The sequence below is a fragment of the Hyla sarda genome, chromosome 1, assembly GCF_029499605.1.
Source record: "Hyla sarda isolate aHylSar1 chromosome 1, aHylSar1.hap1, whole genome shotgun sequence".
NCBI classification, from domain to species: domain Eukaryota; kingdom Metazoa; phylum Chordata; class Amphibia; order Anura; family Hylidae; genus Hyla; species Hyla sarda.
The window spans coordinates 11967225-11992304 of record NC_079189.1 but is presented as its reverse complement, the minus strand read 5'-3'; the positions used below and the strand labels follow the sequence as shown (position 1 = coordinate 11992304).

Genomic DNA, 25080 nt, shown 5'->3' with positions numbered 1-25080 from the left:
AAGGGTATGTAAGTTGTTATGGGGGCACCTGTGGCTGGCACAGTAATATAAGGGTATGTAAGTTGTTATGGGGGCACCTGTGGCTGGCACAGTAATATAAGGATATGTAAGTTGTTATGGGGCCCCTGTGGCTGGCACAGTAATATAAGGGTATGTAAGTTGTTATGGGGCACCTGTGGCTGGCACAGTAATATAAGGGTATGTAAGATGTTATGGGGCACCTGTGGCTGGCACAGTAATATAAGGGTATGTAAGATGTTATGGGGGCACCTGTGGCTGGCACAGTAATATAAGGGTATGTAAGTTGTTATGGGGCACCTGTGGCTGGCACAGTAATATAAGGGTATGTAAGTTGTTATGGGGCACCTGTGGCTGGCACAGTAATATAAGGATATGTAAGTTGTTATGGGGGCACCTGTGGCTGGCACAGTAATATAAGGATATGTAAGTTGTTATGGGGGCACCTGTGGCTTTGTACTGTAACCAGATATAGACAGTCACCTGCATGTTCTGCAGCGTAACAACAATAGTCGTAATAATCTTTATTTATACAGGACAGATGCACAATCCTGACATTCTTCATTGAGTGCGGACAGAAGACACATAACAGGGCGCTCACAGTGATACCAGACCCCCCCCCCTCCCTGTCATTCTTAGTCACGGACAATAAAGCTTGTTGAATAACAAAGAGAGCTCCCTGCATTGCTGGGGCAGCCGTTGCCGTGGCTACAGGTACACAATGTGAGGCTGACAGGTGGAGTGTACACAGTAGTGATGGCGTCTGCAGGGGACATGGACGAGCAGAACCTGCAGGATCTCTACACCTGGGTGGACCGGATCCCCCTGTCCAGACCCAAGAGGAACATCTGCCGGGACTTCAGCGATGGAGGTGGGTGATGGGGGCGCCGGAGATCTTGGGTGGACATTGGTCTCCAGTGACTATTTTCATCCTAGACCTGGTCACATTAATCTGGTTTATCTGACGTTATTGTTATTTCCGCAGTAGGAATGTGGTCACATGACCCTGGCGATGTTCACTGTCTTGCGCTAAATATCCTGACCGCCATGTTAATAAATACAGCGCAGTGATCTCCGTAATGTCTGCCCAACCAGAGGACGGACGAGCAGTGGTCAAGGTGCCCACAGGGTAACACACCTTCAGCAATGACAAGTTGGGCTGTGTTCACACTGTGGGGTTTTCTTCTACATTTCACCGTTTCCATTACAGTACGTTTAATTTTTCTGTAGTCAAAAAACTTTGTCTACAGAAAAATTACGCTATTGTGTATGGAAGAAAACGGATATGTGACAACTATTTTTTTTATTTTATCATGTAAGTCAATGGGAAGCGGATTCTACATTATTTCCCATAAAAAACAAACATATACAATAAACAGAAACAAAAACGCAGTGTGAACCCAGCCTTAGAAAAGTAAGGAGCCAACAAAGACCTACTGTAAGAGCATATCCACATGGCCAGTATTTACAGCTGTCACCCCTCCCCCAATAGTCATCCTTCCCTTAATCCCCTTATAGTCAGAGCAGTGATCACTCCCCTAAAACCCCAATAGTCACCACTCCCTCATAACCTTATAGTCACAATAGTGACCCCTCCCCTAATACTCCAATAGTCACCCCTCCGACAAAATACCCCAATAGTGACCCCTCCCTCATACTCTAATAGTCACAACAGTTGCCCTTCCCTCATACCCCAACAGTCACAACAGTTACCCCTCCCCTAATACCCCAATAGTCGTCCCTCCCTCAACACCCTATAAGTCACAGCAGTGACCCCCAATACCTCAATAGTCACAGCAATGACCCATCCCCAAATACCCCAAAAGTACTGCAGTGACCCTTCCCTCATTACCCCAATAGTAATCCCTCCCCAATACTGCAATATTTACCTCTCCCCCAATGCCCCAATAGTCATCCTTACCTCCATCCCCTATAAGTCATAGCAGTGACCCCCTCCCCAAATACCTCAATAGTCACAGCAGCCACCCCCTCCCCCAGCACCCCAATAGTAACCCCTCCCCTAATTACATTATAGGCACAGCAGTCACCCCTCCCCAATAGTCACAGTATTTACCCCAGCCCCAAAATCCCAATAGTCACAACAGTTACTCCTCCCCAAATACCAGAATAGTCACAGCAGTCACCCCTCCTCTAATACCCCAATAGTCACAGCAGTTTCCCTTCCTTCGACACCCCAATTGTCATAGTAGTCACTCCTCTCCATTATCTCAACAGTCACATCTCTCTCAATTCCCCAATAGTCACACAGCTAGTAATCAGTACTCTTAGTACCCCAATAATCCAAGTAGTCAACCCCCTCTCTAGTACCCTAACAATTCCACCAGTCCCCATTCTGCCATAACTTCCCCTTTGGTTACAGCTTGTCTCTCCTAAACTACTACTAAAACAATCAGCTCCGATCTGCACATTCCCCAGTAGTCACAGACGACTGTAGAGGGTGCCCTCCTACTGGAATCATGCTAAACTTTTTGGCCCTTTTCTTTGTCTTTTCAACAGTGGCACAATGTGCTTGTTGGTTACAGCTCACAAAAAGTAGTATAAGATACTAGATGGTAAGGGATCACACCGGATAAGACACTTGATGTTAGGGCTCACACTGGATAAGATACTAGATGGTTAGGGCTCACACTGGATAAGACACTTGATGTTAGGGCTCACACTGGATAAGATACTAGATGGTTAGGGCTCACACTGGATAGCCTACTTGATGGTTAGGGCTCGCACCGGATAAGACACTTGATGGTTAGGGCTCGCACTAACCATAAGACACTTGATGGTTATGGGTTACACCGGATAAGACACTTGATGGTTAGGACTTACACCGGATAACATACTTGATAGTTAGGACTTACACCGGATAAGACACTTAATGGTTAGGGCTCACACTGGATAAGACACTTAATGGTTAGGGCTCACACCGGATAAGACACTTAATGGTTAGGGCTCACACCGGATAAGACACTTGATGGTTAGGGCTCACACCGGATAAGACACTTGATGGTTAGGACTTACACCGGATAAGACACTTGATGGTTAGGACTTACACCGGATAACATACTTGATTGACCCCATAATAATAAAGAAACAGATAAAAATTTGCAACATTTCATTTAAAATCTGTCGGATCCTGACCGATCCCATCGACTTGAATGGGGTCAATCCGGTGTCCAATATTTTACTGGAGTTGAGCAGAGAAAAACATAGAAAATGCAGTATTTTCGTCCACAGCGCCGGTGCTGGAGTTGCCGCATTTCTTGCAAAAAAATACCGGCCATTCTAATTTGCATAATTAATTATATATGCGCAACATCACAGGATACACATATGTTGGGGAAAATGTGTCCTATTCTGACCCCTATAACTTTTTATTTCTCCTTATACGGGCCTGTATAAGGGCTCATTTTTTACGCTCCGATCTGTAGTTTTTATCAGGACCATTTTTGTTTTGATGTGACTTTTTGGCTGCTTTTAAAAAAAATTTAATTCAAGAGTTGCAGTTATTTACTCACTACAACTCCCAGCATGCCCTGATACAGCCTGTGGCTCAGCAGCTGCCCCAAATGAAAAACTTACAACACCCAGCATATTGGGCTATATAGTAGTACAGTGACCCCCCGACCTACGATGACCCCGACATACGATAATTTCAACATACGATGGCCTCTCAGAGGCAGCATCGACATACGATGCTTTTGTATGTCGGGGCCATCGCATAAACGGCTATCCTCCAGCGCAGACTGCTTCAGCTACCACCGGATAGCCGTTTACGGTGCCCCGTGTGGTCCGCTGACGATCACTTACCTGTCCTCGGGGCTCCGGCGCGTCCTCTTCGGGATCCCCTGCATCGTCGGCGCTCTCCATCGTCGTCATCACGTCGCTGCGCACGCCGTCCCGTCATCCAATAGGAGCGGCGTGCGTAGCGTCGTGATGGCGGCGACGGAGAGCGCGGATGCCGGGGAAGCAGAGGCCTTGCCGGAGCGTCGGGGACACCACATGGACACGGCGACAGCGATGGACGGCGACATCCAGGGCAGCGGTGACGGTCCGGAGCGGTGGGGACAGGTGAGTATAACTTCCTCTAACAGTGGTCTAGAACCTGCGGACCTCCAGATGTTGAAAAACTACAACACCCAGCATGCCCGGACAGCCAACGGCTGTCCGGGCATGCTGGGTGTTGTAGTTTTGCAACATCTGGAGGTCCGCAGGTTGTAGACCACTGTCTATACTTTACATTGCACGGATCCCTCAACATGTGATGGTTTCAACAAACGATGGTCCATTTGGAACGGATTACCATTGTATGTTGAGGGACCACTGTATATAGTATAGGTCAGTGTTTTCCAACCAGGAGTGCCTCCAGCTGTTGCAAAACTACAACTCCCAGCATGTTGGACTATATAGTAGTACATAGTATAGGTCAGTGTTCAAGGAGGAAAATTGGGGAGTGAAGGCCCGATTGCTCCAGTCCCACAGAAGAACTGCTGTGGAGAAATAAATCCTGCTTCAATGATAGAAATATACAAAGAGACCAACACAGTACTAGGAATTTAGGAGTTTTAATGTTATGGCTGATTGGTATGTGAGGTATTCAGAATACACAGAGTACTGATGATATAATGGTGCGGGAATGCCTGGGGTAGTTATTATACAAGTGATCAGCTCCATCTAGTGGTCATGCTGGGGATTTGTGGTGACTTGGTTTATGGTCCCCTGTAGATAGGGGATAAGTGGTTCTCAATTTAGCACCTTGTGCTCTGTCATACCTCAGAACTTTTGCTGAGATCAAAGAGTGACAAAGCCCCCCATAGATAGTTAGGTGGCTCCAGTTAGTAGACAGGTCCCTTCTTGTAATTTCCCTGAGGTAGACCCCCCCCCCCCCCCCTAGATAGCTGTAGGGAGATCCTTTGGGCATTGTTAATCTTTGTAGGCAAAAGCCGCTAGATAGTTACCCCCTGTATATAGTTTGCCCCTTGTAGATAGGTGATCCCTAGTATATAGTTTGCCCCTTGTAGATAGTTACCCCCTGTATATAGTTTGCCCCTTGTAGATAGTTATCCCCTGTATATAGTTTGCCCCTTGTAGATAGTTACCCCCTGTACTGTATATAGTTTGCCCCTTGTAGATAGGTGATCCCTAGTATATAGTTGCCCCTTGTAGATAGGTGATCCCTAGTATATAGTTGCCCCTTGTAGATAGTTACCCCCTGTATATAGTTTGCCCCTTGTAGATAGTTACCCCCTGTATATAGTTTGCCCCTTGTAGATAGGTGATCTCTAGTATATAGTTGCCCCCTTGTAGATAGGTGATCCCTAGTATATAGTTGCCCCCTTGTAGATAGTTACTCCCTGTATATAGTTTGCCCCTTGTAGATAGGTGATCCCTAGTATATAGTTTGCCCCTTGTAGATAGTTACCCCCTGTATATAGTTTGCCCCTTGTAGATAGTTACCCCCTGTATATAGTTTTCCCCTTGTAGATATGTGATCCTTAGTATATAGTTTGCCCCTTGTAGATAGGTGATCCCTAGTATATAGTTGCCCCCTTGTAGATAGTTACTCCCTGTATATAGTTTGCCCCTTGTAGATAGGTGATCCCTAGTATATAGTTTGCCCCTTGTAGATAGTTACCCCCTGTATATAGTTTGCCCCTTGTAGATAGTTGCCCCCTGTATATAGTTTGCCCCTTGTAGATAGGTGATCCCTAGTATATAGTTGCCCCCTTGTAGATAGTTACCCCCTGTATATAGTTTGCCCCTTGTAGATAGGTGATCCCTAGTATATAGTTGCCCCTTGTAGATAGTTACTCCCTGTATATAGTTTGCCCCTTGTAGATAGGTGATCCCTAGTATATAGTTTGCCCCTTGTAGATAGGTGATCCCTAGTATATAGTTTGCCCCTTGTAGATAGTTACCCCCTGTATATAGTTTGCCCCTTGTAGATAGTTGCCCCCTGTATATAGTTTGCCCCTTGTAGATAGGTGATCCCTAGTATATAGTTGCCCCCTTGTAGATAGTTACCCCCTGTATATAGTTTGCCCCTTGTAGATAGGTGATCCCTAGTATATAGTTGCCCCTTGTAGATAGTTACTCCCTGTATATAGTTTGCCCCTTGTAGATAGGTGATCCCTAGTATATAGTTTGCCCCTTGTAGATAGGTGATCCCTAGTATATAGTTTGCCCCTTGTAGATAGTTACTCCCTGTATATAGTTTGCCCCTTGTAGATAGGTGATCCCTAGTATATAGTTTGCCCCTTGTAGATAGGTGATCCCTAGTATATAGTTTGCCCCTTGTAGATAGGTGATCCCTAGTATATAGTTTGCCCCTTGTAGATAGTTACTCCCTGTATATAGTTTGCCCCTTGTAGATAGGTGATCCCTAGTATATAGTTTGCCCCTTGTAGATAGGTGATCCCTAGTATATAGTTTGCCCCTTGTAGATAGGTGATCCCTAGTACATAGTTTGCCCCTTGTAGATAGTTACCCCCTGTATATAGTTTGCCCCTTGTAGATAGGTGATCCCTAGTATATAGTTTGCCCCTTGTAGATAGTTACCCCCTGTATATAGTTTGCCCCTTGTAGATAGTTACCCCCTGTATATAGTTTGCCCCTTGTAGATAGGTGATCCCTAGTATATAGTTTGCAACTTGTAGATAGTTACCCCCTGTATATAGTTTGCCCCTTGTAGATAGTTACCCCCTGTATATAGTTTGCCCCTTGTAGATAGTTACCCCCTGTATATAGTTTGCCCCTTGTAGATAGTTACCCCCTGTATATAGTTTGCCCCTTGTAGATAGTTACCCCCTGTACTGTATATAGTTTGCCCCTTGTAGATAGGTGATCCCTAGTATATAGTTGTCCCCTTGTAGATAGTTACCCCCTGTATATAGTTTGCCCCTTGTAGATAGGTGATCCCTAGTATATAGTTGCCCCTTGTAGATAGGTGATCCCTAGTATATAGTTGCCCCTTGTAGATAGTTACCCCCTGTATATAGTTTGCCCCTTGTAGATAGTTACCCCTTGTATATAGTTTGCCCCTTGTAGATAGGTGATCCCTAGTATATAGTTTTCCCCTAGTAGATAGGTGATCCCTAGTATATAGTTGCCCCCTTGTAGATAGTTACCCCCTGTATATAGTTTGCCCCTTGTAGATAGGTGATCCCTAGTATATAGTTTGCCCCTTGTAGATAGTTACCCCCTGTATATAGTTTGCCCCTTGTAGATAGGTGATCCCTAGTATATAGTTTGCCCCTTGTAGATAGTTACCCCCTTTATATAGTTTGCCCCTTGTAGATAGTTACTCCCTGTATATAGTTTGCCCCTTGTAGATAGTTACCCCCTGTATATAGTTTGCCCCTTGTAGATAGGTGATCCCTAGTATATAGTTGCCCCCTTGTAGATAGTTACCCCCTGTATATAGTTTGCCCCTTGTAGATAGGTGATCCGTAGTATATAGTTGCCCCTTGTAGATAGGTGATCCCTAGTATATAGTTGACCCTTGTAGATAGGTGATCCCTAGTATATAGTTGCCCCTTGTAGATAGTTACCCCCTGTATATAGTTTGCCCCTTGTAGATAGTTACCCCTTGTATATAGTTTGCCCCTTGTAGATAGGTGATCCCTAGTATATAGTTTTCCCCTAGTAGATAGGTGATCCCTAGTATATAGTTGCCCCCTTGTAGATAGTTACCCCCTGTATATAGTTTGCCCCTTGTAGATAGGTGATCCCTAGTATATAGTTTGCCCCTTGTAGATAGTTACCCCCTGTATATAGTTTGCCCCTTGTAGATAGTTACTCCCTGTATATAGTTTGCCCCTTGTAGATAGTTACCCCCTGTATATAGTTTGCCCCTTGTAGATAGGTGATCCCTAGTATATAGTTGCCCCCTTGTAGATAGGTGATCCCTAGTATATAGTTGCCCCTTGTAGATAGGTGATCCCTAGTATATAGTTGCCCCCTTGTAGATAGTTACTCCCTGTATATAGTTTGCCCCTTGTAGATAGGTGATCCCTTGTATAATAACTGCCCCAGGCCCCCTGTATATAGTTTGCCCCTTGTAGATAGGTGATCCCTAGTATATAGTTGCCCCCTTGTAGATAGTTACCCCCTGTATATAGTTTGCCCCTTGTAGATAGGTGATCCCTAGTATATAGTTGCCCCTTGTAGATAGTTACTCCCTGTATATAGTTTGCCCCTTGTAGATAGGTGATCCCTAGTATATAGTTTGCCCCTTGTAGATAGGTGATCCCTAGTATATAGTTTGCCCCTTGTAGATAGTTACTCCCTGTATATAGTTTGCCCCTTGTAGATAGGTGATCCCTAGTATATAGTTTGCCCCTTGTAGATAGGTGATCCCTAGTATATAGTTTGCCCCTTGTAGATAGGTGATCCCTAGTATATAGTTTGCCCCTTGTAGATAGTTACTCCCTGTATATAGTTTGCCCCTTGTAGATAGTTACTCCCTGTATATAGTTTGCCCCTTGTAGATAGGTGATCCCTAGTATATAGTTGCCCCCTTGAAGATAGTTACCCCCTGTATATAGTTTGCCCCTTGTAGATAGGTGATCCCTAGTATATAGTTTGCCCCTTGTAGATAGTTACCCCCTGTATATAGTTTGCCCCTTGTAGATAGTTACCCCCTGTATATAGTTTGCCCCTTGTAGATAGGTGATCCCTAGTATATAGTTTGCCCCTTGTAGATAGTTACTCCCTGTATATAGTTTGCCCCTTGTAGATAGGTGATCCCTAGTACATAGTTTGCCCCTTGTAGATAGTTACCCCCTGTATATAGTTTGCCCCTTGTAGATAGGTGATCCCTAGTATATAGTTTGCCCCTTGTACATAGTTACCCCCTGTATATAGTTTGCCCCTTGTAGATAGTTATCCCCTGTATATAGTTTGCCCCTTGTAGATAGTTACCCCCTGTACTGTATATAGTTTGCCCCTTGTAGATAGGTGATCCCTAGTATATAGTTGCCCCCTTGTAGATAGTTACCCCCTGTATATAGTTTGCCCCTTGTAGATAGGTGATCCCTAGTATATAGTTGCCCCTTGTAGATAGGTGATCCCTAGTATATAGTTGCCCCCTTGTAGATAGTTACCCCCTGTATATAGTTGCCCCTTGTAGATAGGTGATCCCTAGTATATAGTTTGCCCCTTGTAGATAGTTACCCCCTGTATATAGTTTGCCCCTTGTAGATAGGTGATCCCTAGTATATAGTTTGCCCCTTGTAGATAGTTACCCCCTGTATATAGTTGCCCCCTTGTAGATAGGTGATCCCTAGTATATAGTTGCCCCTTGTAGATAGGTGATCCCTAGTATATAGTTGCCCCTTGTAGATAGTTACCCCCTGTATATAGTTGCCCCTTGTAGATAGGTGATCCCTAGTATATAGTTGCCCCTTGTAGATAGGTGATCCCTAGTATATAGTTGCCCCTTGTAGATAGTTACCCCCTGTATATAGTTTGCCCCTTGTAGATAGTTACCCCTTGTATATAGTTTGCCCCTTGTAGATAGGTGATCCCTAGTATATAGTTTGCCCCTTGTAGATAGTTACCCCCTGTATATAGTTTGCCCCTTGTAGATAGTTACTCCCTGTATATAGTTTGCCCCTTGTAGATAGGTGATCCCTAGTATATAGTTGCCCCTTGTAGATAGTTACCCCCTGTATATAGTTTGCCCCTTGTAGATAGTTACCCCTTGTATATAGTTTGCCCCTTGTAGATAGGTGATCCCTAGTATATAGTTGCCCCTTGTAGATAGTTACCCCCTGTATATAGTTTGCCCCTTGTAGATAGTTACCCCTTGTATATAGTTTGCCCCTTGTAGATAGGTGATCCCTAGTATATAGTTTTCCCCTAGTAGATAGGTGATCCCTAGTATATAGTTGCCCCCTTGTAGATAGTTACCCCCTGTATATAGTTTGCCCCTTGTAGATAGGTGATCCCTAGTATATAGTTTGCCCCTTGTAGATAGTTACCCCCTGTATATAGTTTGCCCCTTGTAGATAGTTACTCCCTGTATATAGTTTGCCCCTTGTAGATAGGTGATCCCTAGTATATAGTTGCCCCTTGTAGATAGTTACCCCCTGTATATAGTTTGCCCCTTGTAGATAGTTACCCCTTGTATATAGTTTGCCCCTTGTAGATAGGTGATCCCTAGTATATGGTTTTCCCCTAGTAGATAGGTGATCCCTAGTATATAGTTGCCCCCTTGTAGATAGTTACCCCCTGTATATAGTTTGCCCATTGTAGATAGGTGATCCCTAGTATATAGTTTGCCCCTTGTAGATAGTTACCCCCTGTATATAGTTTGCCCCTTGTAGATAGTTACTCCCTGTATATAGTTTGCCCCTTGTAGATAGTTACCCCCTGTATATAGTTTGCCCCTTGTAGATAGGTGATCCCTAGTATATAGTTGCCCCCTTGTAGATAGTTACCCCCTGTATATAGTTTGCCCCTTGTAGATAGGTGATCCGTAGTATATAGTTGCCCCTTGTAGATAGGTGATCCCTAGTATATAGTTGACCCTTGTAGATAGGTGATCCCTAATATATAGTTTGCCCCTTGTAGATAGGTGATCCCTAGTATATAGTTTGCCCCTTGTAGATAGGTGATCCCTAGTATATAGTTGCCCCCTTGTAGATAGTTACTCCCTGTATATAGTTTGCCCCTTGTAGATAGGTGATCCCTAGTATATAGTTTGCCCCTTGTAGATAGTTACCCCCTGTATATAGGTTGCCCCTTGTAGATAGTTACCCCCTGTATATAGTTTTCCCCTTGTAGATAAGTGATCCTTAGTATATAGTTTGCCCCTTGTAGATAGGTGATCCCTAGTATATAGTTGCCCCCTTGTAGATAGTTACCCCCTGTATATAGTTTGCCCCTTGTAGATAGGTGATCCCTAGTATATAGTTTGCCCCTTGTAGATAGTTACCCCCTGTATATAGTTTGCCCCTTGTAGATAGTTGCCCCCTGTATATAGTTTGCCCCTTGTAGATAGGTGATCCTTAGTATATAGTTTGCCCCTTGTAGATAGTTACTCCCTGTATATAGTTTGCCCCTTGTAGATAGGTGATCCCTAGTATATAGTTTACCCCTTGTAGATAGGTGATCCCTAGTATATAGTTTGCCCCTTGTAGATAGGTGATCCTTAGTATATAGTTGCCCCTTGTAGATAGGTGATCCCTAGTATATAGTTTGCCCCTTGTAGATAGTTACTCCCTGTATATAGTTTGCCCCTTGTAGATAGGTGATCCCTAGTATATAGTTTACCCCTTGTAGATAGGTGATCCCTAGTATATAGTTTGCCCCTTGTAGATAGTTACTCCCTGTATATAGTTTGCCCCTTGTAGATAGGTGATCCCTAGTATATAGTTTGCCCCTTGTAGATAGGTGATCCCTAGTATATAGTTTGCCCCTTGTAGATAGGTGATCCCTAGTATATAGTTTGCCCCTTGTAGATAGTTACTCCCTGTATATAGTTTGCCCCTTGTAGATAGGTGATCCCTAGTATATAGTTTGCCCCTTGTAGATAGGTGATCCCTAGTACATAGTTTGCCCCTTGTAGATAGTTACCCCCTGTATATAGTTTGCCCCTTGTAGATAGTTACTCCCTGTATATAGTTTGCCCCTTGTAGATAGTTACTCCCTGTATATAGTTTGCCCCTTGTAGATAGGTGATCCCTAGTATATAGTTTGCCCCTTGTAGATAGTTACCCCCTGTATATAGTTTGCCCCTTGTAGATAGTTACCCCCTGTATATAGTTTGCCCCTTGTAGATAGGTGATCCCTAGTATATAGTTGCCCCCTTGTAGATAGTTACTCCCTGTATATAGTTTGCCCCTTGTAGATAGTTACCCCCTGTATATAGTTTGCCCCTTGTAGATAGGTGATCCCTAGTATATAGTTTGCCCCTTGTAGATAGGTGATCCCTAGTATATAGTTGCCCCCTTGTAGATAGTTACTCCCTGTATATAGTTTGCCCCTTGTAGATAGGTGATCCCTAGTATATAGTTTGCCCCTTGTAGCTAGTTACCCCCTGTATATAGTTTGCCCCTTGTAGATAGTTATCCCCTGTATATAGTTTGCCCCTTGTAGATAGTTATCCCCTGTATATAGTTTGCCCCTTGTAGATAGTTATCCCCTGTATATAGTTTGCCCCTTGTAGATAGTTATCCCCTGTATATAGTTTGCCCCTTGTAGATAGTTATCCCCTGTATATAGTTTGCCCCTTGTAGATAGGTAACCCCCTAGTATATAGTTTGCTCCTTGTAGATAGTTATTCCCTGTATAAAGTTTGCCCCTTGTAGATAGTTACCCCCCTAGTATATAGTTTGCCCCTTGTAGATAGTTACTCTCCTGTATATTGTTGCCCCCTTGTACATAGTTACCCCCCCCCCCCCTTGTATATAGTTGCCTCCCCCTCCTCCGTAGGTAGCAGCCCTCCTATGATAGAATAAAAAGAAAATGAAAATAAAACAGTGTACAATGACTTCACTTGTGTGCTGGAGTGTAGAGGAGGAGATGGGCCTCTTGTGACTGCCGGATAATGCTGCGGCGGTCACAGAAGATGTCTATATGTAATTCCTCTTTCCTTCTCTGTCCTTGCAGTGCTGACCGCAGAAGTAGTCAGATTTTATTTCCCCAAACTGGTGGAGATGCACAACTATGTCCCGGCCAATTCTACCCAACAGAAGCTCAGTAACTGGACCATCCTGAACCGGTGAGACGCCCCAGACCCCTGCTGTATACCCCGTCTCCATATACCTTCTACCGCCCTCCTTCTATATTTCTTTATTTTTTATTACCGCCCTCCTTTATTTCTCTACATCTCCTCTTTTTTCCTTTAATTTTCTTCCTCCCCCTGGATATAGATAATGGGGGGAGATTTATCAAAATCTGTCCAGAGGAAAAGTTTCTGAGTTGCCCATAGCAACCAGATCGCTTCATTTTTCACAGGTCTTTTCAAAAATGAAAGAAGCAATCTGATTGGTTACTATGGGCAACTCAGCAACTTTTCAGCAACTATTACTCTAGTTGCCCATAGCAACTCCCCCAATTTCCCTATTTACTGACAACAAGCAGAGATATTAAAGGGGTACTCCCGTGGAAAACTTTTTTTTTTTTTTTTAAATCAACTGGTGCCAGAAAGTTAAAGGGGTTATCCAGGAAAAAACTTTTTTTTATATATCAACTGGTTCCAGAAAGTTAAACAGATTTGTAAATTACTTCTATTAAAAAATCTTAATCCTTTCAGTACTTATGAGCTTCTGAAGTTGAGGTTGTTCTTTTCTGTCTAAGTAATCTGTGATGACACCTGTGTCGGGAACCGCCCAGTTTAGAAGCAAATTCCCATAGCAAACCTCTTCTAAACTGGGCGGTTCCCGAGACACGTGTCATCAGAGATTACTTAGACAGAAAAGAACAACCTAAACTTCAGAAGCTCATAAGTACTGAAAGGATTAAGATTTTTTAATAGAAGTAATTTACAAATCTGTTTAACTTTCTGGAGCCAGTTGATATATATAAAAAAAAGTTTTTTTCCTGGATAACCCCTTTAAACAGATTTGTAAATTAGTTCTATAAAAAAAATCTTAATCCTTCCAGTACTAATTAGCTGCTGAATACTACAGAGGAAATTGTTGTCTTTTTGGAACACAGAGCTCTCTGCTGACATCATGACCACAGTGCTCTCTGCTGACACCTCTGTCCATTTTAGGAACTGTCCAGAGCAGCATATGTTTGCTATGGGGATTTTCTCCTACTCTGGACAGTTCTTAAAATGGACAGAGATGTCAGCAGAGAGCACTGTGGTCATGATGTCAGCAGAGAGCTCTGTGTTCCAAAAAGAAAATAATTTCTTCTGTAGTATTCAGCAGCTAATAAGTACTGGAAGGATTAAGATTTTTTAATAGAAGTAATTTACAAATCTGTTTAACTTTCTGGCCCCAGTTGATTTAAAAAAAAAAAAAAAAAAAAAAAAAGTTTTCCACGGGAGTACCCATTTAAAGTTAAAGGGGTACTCCGCTGCCCCAGCTTTCGTAACATTTTGTTGAGAATGCTTGGAGCGGGCGGCATTAGTTGTGATGTCATGGCCACGCCCCTTTGTGATGTCATACCACGCCCCCTCAATGCAAGTCTATGGGAGGGGGCGTGGCGGATGCCACGCCCCCTCCCATAGACTTGCGTTGAGTGGGCGTGGTGTGACATCACAAGGGGGGCGTGGCTGTGACATCAGGACCCCCGACTTCAAAACGAACACCAGGTGCTGCACAGAGATCGCGGAGCTCCCAGCTGTTGGACCCCAGGGATCAGACATCTTATCCCTTGGATAGGGAATAAGATGTCTAGGGGCGGAGTACCCCTTTAAGGAGTAAAAATAAAACAAAAAAAGTCTCTTTATTCCTTAGGAAAGTCCTGAGTAAGCTGAACTTCTCTGTTCCGGATGACGTGATCCGTAAGATCGCTCAGTGCTCGCCGGGTGTGGTGGAGCTGGTCCTCACTACGTTGCGGCACAAAATCGAGGAGAGGCAGCAACAGATCCAGAGCGAACAAGTATGGCGGCACATGGGAATGATACGTTGCGTGTGATAGGGAGATTAGATTGTGAGCACCCGGTGATCATGTGACCTTTATTCCTCCATAGGAAGTGACGAGTCCGCGCCAGGAGCAGCAGAACCACACAGACACAGGTAATGGCGGACCCTGCGGCAGACCGAATGATGTACAGGTATATACAGCCAAACCAAAATGCTGAGAGGACCACATTGCATTCGGACGTGCCCCCGCCTTTCTTATGTCAGAGTACACTGTATGCGCTACTACTCACAGTTCTGCTATTATATGGTGTCTTCTGCTCCAATCACATCCAGAGCTGCAATAAGAATTCTGCCATTGGTCAGTATTTGGTAGCCAAAACCAGAAGTGGACCCCATACTTACAAAATATTGATTGAAGTGTCACGTGGGGCAGGGATAAGTGTCTTGACCTGAGGCAGACCCTCTGTCCCTGCCTTTAATGGGGTACCCCGCCCCTCGACATCTTATCCTCTATGCAAAGGATAGGGGATAAGATGTCTGATCGCGGGGGTCCCGCCGCTGGGGACCATCGCGATCTCCCTGCTGCACCCGGCGCGCGTTTAGAGCGGGAGTCCAGTGGCGGAGGCTCGTGACATGCCCCATCAATGCAATTTTATGGGAGGGGGCGTGACGGCCGTCACGCCCCCTCCAATAGACTTGCATTGAGGGGGCGCGGCCGTGACATCACGAGTGCCCGTGACGTCACGAGCCTCCACCCCACATAACCAGTCTCCCGGAAGCGGATGTCTGGGGTGCCGCAGATGAGATTGTGGGGGTTCCCAGTGGCGGGACCCCTGCCATCAGAAATCTTATCCCCTATCCTTTGGATAGGGGATAAGATGTGTAGGGGCGGAGTACCTCTTTAAGGGTGCCCACCTCCTTAAAGGGGTTCTCCGGTGGAAAACATTTTTTTTAATCAACTGGTGGCAGAAAGTTAAACAGATTTGTAAATTACTTCAATTACAAAATCTTAATCCTTCCAGTATTCATTAGCTGCTGAATACTACAGAGGAAATTATTTTCTTTTTGGAACACAGGGCTCTCTGCTGACATCATGACCACAGTGCTCTCTGCTGACCTCTCTGTCCATTTTAAGAACTGTCCAGAGGAGGAGAAAATCCCTAAAGTTCCTAAAATGGACAGAGATGTCAGCAGAGAGCACTGTGGTCATGATGTCAGCAGAGAGCTCTGTGTTCCAAAAGGAAAACCATTTCCTCTGTAGTATTCAGCAGCTAATAAGTACTGGAAGGATTAAGATTTTTTAATAGAAGTAATTTACAAATCTGTTTAACTTTCTGTCACCAGTTGATAAAAAAAAAAAAAAAAGTTTTCCACTGGAGTACCCCTTTAATAGGGTGGCCCCAATTACGGTGTCGGTCCCTACACTACCAAGGTGCAGCAAATTCTAAGTAAGGAACACAATATGGAAGTCGGGACACAAAAGGGTTAACCAACAACAGCACAGCAAAAGGAAAGCACAAACAAACATATTCACACCCCGTTCACACTACGGAATTCCCGCGGAAATTCCGCGGTGTGAACTTTAACATTAGTGTGAACGGGTTTCCGCGCAAAGAAAGAACATGTTCATTCTTTGCGCGGATTCCGCGAGCACTGCGTAGTTGTCAATGGTGACGGCTCAGTGCCCCGCGGCCCTAGCGCCGAATTTTTTACGGCGGCGGCCAACAGGCGGAAGCTCCGCTCGTGGAATTCTTCCGCGAGAATTCCGTAGTGTGAACGGAGCCAGAGTCAAACAAGCCAAGTTGGTGACGGAGAACATGAAGGAAAGGGTTACTCGTAGGCTGTAGATAAATCTGTCCAATCACGTGTCTCCTGATCCTCTCTATATCCCAGGTTACTCCACAAAGCAGAAGAGTAATGGAGCCGAAAAGGGAGACGCTGCAAGGTGAGTGACAGCGGAGTGCGAGGATGGAGTCTATGACATTATAGCAGTATCATTACACTATTATTCATTTTATGGGGGAGATTTATCCAAACCTGTCCAGAGGAGAAGTTGCTGAGTTGCCCATAGCAACCAATCAGATCGCTTCTTTCATTTTAAACAAGGCCTCAGTAAAATGAAAGTAGCAATCTGATTGGTTGCTATGAGCAACTCAGCAACTTCTCCTCTGCACAGGTTTGGATAAATCTCCCCCTATATTGTTTTATTATAACTTTATATTACAATGATGATTATTACTATTATATAATTTGTGTAGTGTTATATTCTTATATTACTATAATGGTTATATCCTTATTAATAATCTTAGTTTTCTCTTATTCCCAATAGATCTCCGCAGGGATACGCTCAAGCCGCTCACCCAGACTCCAGTCTCCGTATACAGCTGGCAGAGAAGGAGCGGGCGCTGATGGCCTCCCAGGAAACCATTCAGGTGAGGAGGACTCCCATCATCCCTCATGTGTAGTGGTGGAACACGCAGTATCTCAACATATCAGGGCTCAAATATCACCCCAGAGCTGCATTCATAGTTCTGCCATTACATCATGCCTTATACTGTAATCACACCCAGAGCTGCATTCATAGTTCTGCCATTACATCATGTCTTATACTGTAATCACATCCAGAGCTGCAGTCAATTATATCATGTCTTATACTGTAATCACATCCAGAGCTGCAGTCATAGCTCTGCCATTACATCATGTCTTATACTCTAATCACATCCAGAGCTGCATTCATAGTTCTGCCATTACATCATGTCTTATACTCTAATCACATCCAGAGCTGCATTCATAGTTCTGCCATTACATCATGTCTTATACTGTAATCACATCCAGAGCTGCATTCATAGTTCTGCCATTACATCATGCCTTATACTGTAATCACACCCAGAGCTGCGTTCATAGTTCTGCCATTACATCACGCCTTATACTGTAATCACATCCAGAGCTGCATTCATAGTTCTGCCATTACATCATGTCTTATACTCTAATCACATCCAGAGCTGCATTCATAGTTCTGCCATTACATTATGTCTTATACTGTAATCACATCCAGAGCTGCATTCATAGTTCTGCCATTACATTATGTCTTATACTATAATCACACCCAGAGCTGCATTCACAGTTCTGCCATTACATCATGTCTTATACTGTAATCACATCCAGAGCTGCATTCACAGTTCTGCCATTACATCATGTCTTATACTCCAATCACACCCAAAGCTGCATTCATAGTTCTGCCATTACATCATGTCTTATACTATAATCACATCCAGAGCTGCATTCATAGTTCTGCCATTACATCATGTCTTATACTGTAATCACATCCAGAGCTGCATTCATAGTTCTGCCATTACATCATGTCTTATACTCTAATCACATCCAGAGCTGCATTCATAGTTCTGCCATTACATCATGTCTTATACTGTAATCACATCCAGAGCTGCATTCATAGTTCTGCCATTACATCATGTCTTATACTGTAATCACACCCAGAGCTGCATTCATAGTTCTGCCATGACATCATGTCTTATACTATAATCACATCCAGAGCTGTATTCATAGTTCTGCCATTACATCATGTCTTATACTATAATCACATCCAGAGCTGCATTCATAGTTCTGCCATGACATCATGTCTTATACTATAATCACATCCAGAGCTGCATTCATAGTTCTGCCATTACATTATGTCTTATACTGTAATCACATCCAGAGCTGCAGTCATAGTTCTGCCATTACATCATGTCTTATACTGTAATCACATCCAGAGCTGCAGTCATAGTTCTGCCATTACATCATGTCTTATACTGTAATCACATCCAGAGCTGCATTCATAGTTCTGCCATTACATCATGTCTTATACTGTAATCACATCCAGAGCTGCATTCATAGTTCTGCCATTACATCATGTCTTATACTGTAATCACATCCAGAGCTGCATTCATAGTTCTGCCATTACATCATGTCTTATACTATAATCACATCCAGAGCTGCATTCATAGTTCTGCCATTACATCATGTCTTATACTGTAATCACATCCAGAGCTGCATTCATAGTTCTGCCATTACATCATGTCTTATACTGTAATCACATCCAGAGCTGCATTCATAGTTCTGCCATTACATCATGTCTTATACTGTAATCACATCCAGAGCTGCAGTCATAGTTCTGCCATTACATCATGTCTTATACTCTAATCACATCCAGAGCTGTATTCATAGTTCTGCCATTACATCATGTCTTATACTGTAATCACATCCAGAGCTGCATTCATAGTTCTGCCATTACATCATGTCTTATACTCCAATCACACCCAGAGCTGCATTCATAGTTCTGCCATTACATCATGTCTTATACTGTAATCACATCCAGAGCTGCATTCATAATTCTTCCATTAAATTATGTCTTATACAGTAATCACATCCAGAGCTGCATTCATAGTTCTGCCATTACATCATATCTTATACTGTAATCACACCCAGAGCTGTATTCATAGTTCTGCCATTACATCATGTCTTATACTCCAATCACACCCAGAGCTGTATTCATAGTTCTGCCATTACATCATGTCTTATACTGTAATCACATCCAGAGCTGCATTCATAGTTCTGCCATTACATCATGTCTTATACTGTAATCACATCCAGAGCTGCATTCATAGTTCTGCCATTACATCATGTCTTATACTGTAATCACATCCAGAGCTGCATTCATAGTTCTGCCATTACATCATGTCTTATACTCTAATCACATCCAGAGCTGCAGTCAATTACATCATGTCTTATACAGTAATCGCATCCAGAGCTGCATTCATAGTTCTGCCATTACATCATGTCTTATACTCCAATCACACCCAGAGCTGCATTCATAGTTCTGCCATTACATAATGTCTTATACTGTAATCACATCCAGAGCTGCATTCATAGTTCTGCCATTACATCATGTCTTATACTCCAATCACACCCAGAGCTGCATTCATAGTTCTACCATTACATAATGTCTTATACTGTAATCACATCCAGAGCTGTATTCATAGTTCTGCCATTACATCATGCCTTATACTGTAATCACACCCAGAGCTGCATTCATAGTTCTGCCATTACATCATGTCTTATACTGTAATCACATCCAGAGCTGCAGTCAATTATATCATGTCTTATACTGTAATCACATCCAGAGCTGCAGTCATAGCTCTGCCATTACATCATGTCTTATACTCTAATCACATCCAGAGCTGCATTCATAGTTCTGCCATTACATCATGTCTTATACTCTAATCACATCCAGAGCTGCATTCATAGTTCTGCCATTACATCATGTCTTATACTGTAATCACATCCAGAGCTGCATTCATAGTTCTGCCATTACATCATGCCTTATACTGTAATCACACCCAGAGCTGCGTTCATAGTTCTGCCATTACATCACGCCTTATACTGTAATCACATCCAGAGCTGCATTCATAGTTCTGCCATTACATCATGTCTTATACTCTAATCACATCCAGAGCTGCATTCATAGTTCTGCCATTACATTATGTCTTATACTGTAATCACATCCAGAGCTGCATTCATAGTTCTGCCATTACATTATGTCTTATACTATAATCACACCCAGAGCTGCATTCACAGTTCTGCCATTACATCATGTCTTATACTGTAATCACATCCAGAGCTGCATTCACAGTTCTGCCATTACATCATGTCTTATACTCCAATCACACCCAAAGCTGCATTCATAGTTCTGCCATTACATCATGTCTTATACTATAATCACATCCAGAGCTGCATTCATAGTTCTGCCATTACATCATGTCTTATACTGTAATCACATCCAGAGCTGCATTCATAGTTCTGCCATTACATCATGTCTTATACTCTAATCACATCCAGAGCTGCATTCATAGTTCTGCCATTACATCATGTCTTATACTGTAATCACATCCAGAGCTGCATTCATAGTTCTGCCATTACATCATGTCTTATACTGTAATCACACCCAGAGCTGCATTCATAGTTCTGCCATGACATCATGTCTTATACTATAATCACATCCAGAGCTGTATTCATAGTTCTGCCATTACATCATGTCTTATACTATAATCACATCCAGAGCTGCATTCATAGTTCTGCCATGACATCATGTCTTATACTATAATCACATCCAGAGCTGCATTCATAGTTCTGCCATTACATTATGTCTTATACTGTAATCACATCCAGAGCTGCAGTCATAGTTCTGCCATTACATCATGTCTTATACTGTAATCACATCCAGAGCTGCAGTCATAGTTCTGCCATTACATCATGTCTTATACTGTAATCACATCCAGAGCTGCATTCATAGTTCTGCCATTACATCATGTCTTATACTGTAATCACATCCAGAGCTGCATTCATAGTTCTGCCATTACATCATGTCTTATACTGTAATCACATCCAGAGCTGCATTCATAGTTCTGCCATTACATCATGTCTTATACTATAATCACATCCAGAGCTGCATTCATAGTTCTGCCATTACATCATGTCTTATACTGTAATCACATCCAGAGCTGCATTCATAGTTCTGCCATTACATCATGTCTTATACTGTAATCACATCCAGAGCTGCATTCATAGTTCTGCCATTACATCATGTCTTATACTGTAATCACATCCAGAGCTGCAGTCATAGTTCTGCCATTACATCATGTCTTATACTCTAATCACATCCAGAGCTGTATTCATAGTTCTGCCATTACATCATGTCTTATACTGTAATCACATCCAGAGCTGCATTCATAGTTCTGCCATTACATCATGTCTTATACTCCAATCACACCCAGAGCTGCATTCATAGTTCTGCCATTACATCATGTCTTATACTGTAATCACATCCAGAGCTGCATTCATAATTCTTCCATTAAATTATGTCTTATACAGTAATCACATCCAGAGCTGCATTCATAGTTCTGCCATTACATCATATCTTATACTGTAATCACACCCAGAGCTGTATTCATAGTTCTGCCATTACATCATGTCTTATACTCCAATCACACCCAGAGCTGTATTCATAGTTCTGCCATTACATCATGTCTTATACTGTAATCACATCCAGAGCTGCATTCATAGTTCTGCCATTACATCATGTCTTATACTGTAATCACATCCAGAGCTGCATTCATAGTTCTGCCATTACATCATGTCTTATACTGTAATCACATCCAGAGCTGCATTCATAGTTCTGCCATTACATCATGTCTTATACTCTAATCACATCCAGAGCTGCAGTCAATTACATCATGTCTTATACAGTAATCGCATCCAGAGCTGCATTCATAGTTCTGCCATTACATCATGTCTTATACTCCAATCACACCCAGAGCTGCATTCATAGTTCTGCCATTACATAATGTCTTATACTGTAATCACATCCAGAGCTGCATTCATAGTTCTGCCATTACATCATGTCTTATACTCCAATCACACCCAGAGCTGCATTCATAGTTCTACCATTACATAATGTCTTATACTGTAATCACATCCAGAGCTGTATTCATAGTTCTGCCATTACATCATGTCTTATACTGTAATCACATCCAAAGCTGCAGTCATAGTTCTGCCATTACATCATGTCTTATACTCTAATCACATCCAGAGCTGCATTCATAGTTCTGCCATTACATCATGTCTTATACTCCAATCACACCCAGAGCTGCATTCATAGTTCTGCCATTACATAATGTCTTATACTGTAATCACATCCAGAGCTGCATTCATAGTTCTGCCATTACATCATGTCTTATACTGTAATCACATCCAGAGCTGCATTCATAGTTCTGCCATTACATCATGTCTTATACTCCAATCACACCCAGAGCTGCATTCATAGTTCTACCATTACATAATGTCTTATACTGTAATCACATCCAGAGCTGTATTCATAGTTCTGCCATTACATCATGTCTTATACTGTAATCACATCCAGAGCTGCATTCATAGTTCTGCCATTACATCATGTCTTATACTATAATCACATCCAGAGCTGCATTCATAGTTCTGCCATTACATCATGTCTTATACTGTAATCACATCCAGAGCTGCAGTCATAGTTCTGCCATTACATCATGTCTTATATTGTAATCACATCCAGAGCTGTATTCATAGTTCTGCCATTACATTATGTCTTATACTGTAATCACACCCAGAGCTGCATTCATAGTTCTGCCATTACATCATGTCTTATACTGTAATCACATCCAGAGCTGCATTCATAGTTCTGCCATTACATTATGTCTTATACTATAATCACATCCAGAGCTGCATTCATAGTTCTGCCATTACATCATGTATTATACTGTAATCACATCCAGAGCTGCATTCATAGTTCTGACATTACATCATGTCTTATACTGTAATCACATCCAGAGCTGCATTCATAATTCTTCCATTACATCATGTCTTATACTGTAATCACATCCAGAGCAGCATTCATAGTTCTGCCATTACATCATGTCTTATACTATAATCACATCCAGAGCTGCATTCATGGTTCTGCCATTACATCATGTCTTATACTGTAATCACATCCAGAGCTGCAGTCATAGTTCTGCCATTACATCATGTCTTATATTGTAATCACATCCAGAGCTGTATTCATAGTTCTGCCATTACATTATGTCTTATACTGTAATCACACCCAGAGCTGCATTCATAGTTCTGCCATTACATCATGTCTTATACTATAATCACATCCAGAGCTGCATTCATAGTTCTGCCATTACATCATGTATTATACTGTAATCACATCCAGAGCTGCATTCATAATTCTTCCATTACATCATGTCTTATACTGTAATCACATCCAGAGCTGCATTCATAGTTCTGCCATTACATCATGTCTTATACTCCAATCACACCCAGAGCTGCATTCATAGTTCTGCCATTACATCATGTCTTATACTGTAATCACATCCAGAGCTGCAGTCATAGTTCTGCTATTACATCATGTCTTATACTGTAATCACACACAGAGCAGCATTCATAGTTCTGCCATTACATCATGTCTTATACTGTAATCACATCCAGAGCTGCATTCATAGTTCTGCCATTACATCATGTCTTATACTGTAATCACATCCAGAGCTGTATTCATAGTTCTGCCATGACATCATGTCTTATACTATAATCACATCCAGAGCTGCATTCATAGTTCTGACATGACATCATGTCTTATACTGTAATCACATCCAGAGCTGTATTCATAATTCTGCCATTACATCATGTCTTATACTGTAATCACATCCAGAGCTGCATTCATAGTTCTGACATGACATCATGTCTTATACTGTAATCACATCCAGAGCTGCATTCATAGTTCTGCCATTACATCATGTCTTATACTGTAATCACATCCAGAGCTGCATTCATAGTTCTGCCATTACATCATGTCTTATACTGTAATCACATCCAGAGCTGTATTCATAGTTCTGACATGACATCATGTCTTATACTGTAATCACATCCAGAGCTGCATTCATAGTTCTGCCATTACATCATGTCTTATACTGTAATCACATCCAGAGCTGCTGCATTCATAGTTCTGCCATTACATCATGTCTTATACTCTAATCACATCCAGAGCTGCGTTCATAATTCTACCATTACATCATGTCTTATACTGTAATCACATCCAGAGCTGCATTCATAGTTCTGCCATTACATCATGTCTTATACTGTAATCACATCCAGAGCTGCATTCATAGTTCTGCCATTACATCATGTCTTATACTCCAATCACACCCAGAGCTGCATTCATAGTTCTACCATTACATAATGTCTTATACTGTAATCACATCCAGACCTGTATTCATAGTTCTGCCATTACATCATGTCTTATACTGTAATCACATCCAAAGCTGCAGTCATAGTTCTGCCATTACATCATGTCTTATACTCTAATCACATCCAGAGCTGCATTCATAGTTCTGCCATTACATCATGTCTTATACTGTAATCACATCCAGAGCTGCATTCATAGTTCTGCCATTACATCATGTCTTATACTCTAATCACATCCAGAGCTGCATTCATAATTCTACCATTACATCATGTCTTATACTCCACTCACACCCAGAGCTGCGTTCATAATTCTTCCATTAAATTATGTCTTATACTCCAATCACACCCAGAGCTGCATTCATAGTTCTGCCATTACATCATGTCTTATACTGTAATCACATCCAGAGCTGCAGTCATAGTTCTACCATTACATCATGTCTTATACTGTAATCACATCCAGAGCTGCGTTCATAGTTCTGATGTGATTACATGCATCCTCCATGTTTCAGATATTACAGGCAAAGCTGCGGAGAATGGAACAGCTGCTGCACCTGAAGAACGTCCGTATAGATGACCTGAGCCGCCGCCTGCAGGAGGCAGAGAGGAAGTGACCCCCAGGGGCCCGGCCCTCCCCCTGCCCCCGCCCTGTACAGCTCCTGCCTCACTATCTTTATATAAA

The 25080-nt window shown here is 42.5% G+C and overlaps 2 protein-coding genes across 8 annotated transcripts in view; one reads left to right on the top strand and one right to left on the bottom strand.

Annotated features, from left to right (window-relative positions):
- The window catches only part of ADAM33 (ADAM metallopeptidase domain 33), a 126437-nt gene that overhangs the window by 71589 nt on the left and 29768 nt on the right, over nt 1–25080 (bottom strand). The gene's annotated exons all lie outside the window — the stretch shown is intronic.
- SPEF1 (sperm flagellar 1) lies at nt 573–25080 on the top strand. The gene is made up of 7 exons (XM_056551964.1): nt 573–889; nt 12646–12757; nt 14445–14589; nt 14681–14726; nt 16467–16518; nt 16903–17005; nt 24911–25080. Exons 1-7 carry the CDS (start codon nt 775–777, stop codon nt 25010–25012), a joined length of 675 nt encoding a protein of 224 aa, XP_056407939.1. The 5' UTR covers nt 573–774; the 3' UTR covers nt 25013–25080.

Excerpts from the sequence above, each read along its gene's own strand:
- SPEF1 (XM_056551964.1), top strand. The coding sequence starts at position 775 with ATGGCGTCTGCAGGGGACATGGACGAGCAGAACCTGCAGGATCTCTAC. Across the intron at positions 16,519-16,902 it reads GAAAAGGGAGACGCTGCAAG|ATCTCCGCAGGGATACGCTC; the intron begins GTGAGTGACAGC and ends TATTCCCAATAG. Across the intron at positions 17,006-24,910 it reads CCTCCCAGGAAACCATTCAG|ATATTACAGGCAAAGCTGCG; the intron begins GTGAGGAGGACT and ends TCCATGTTTCAG.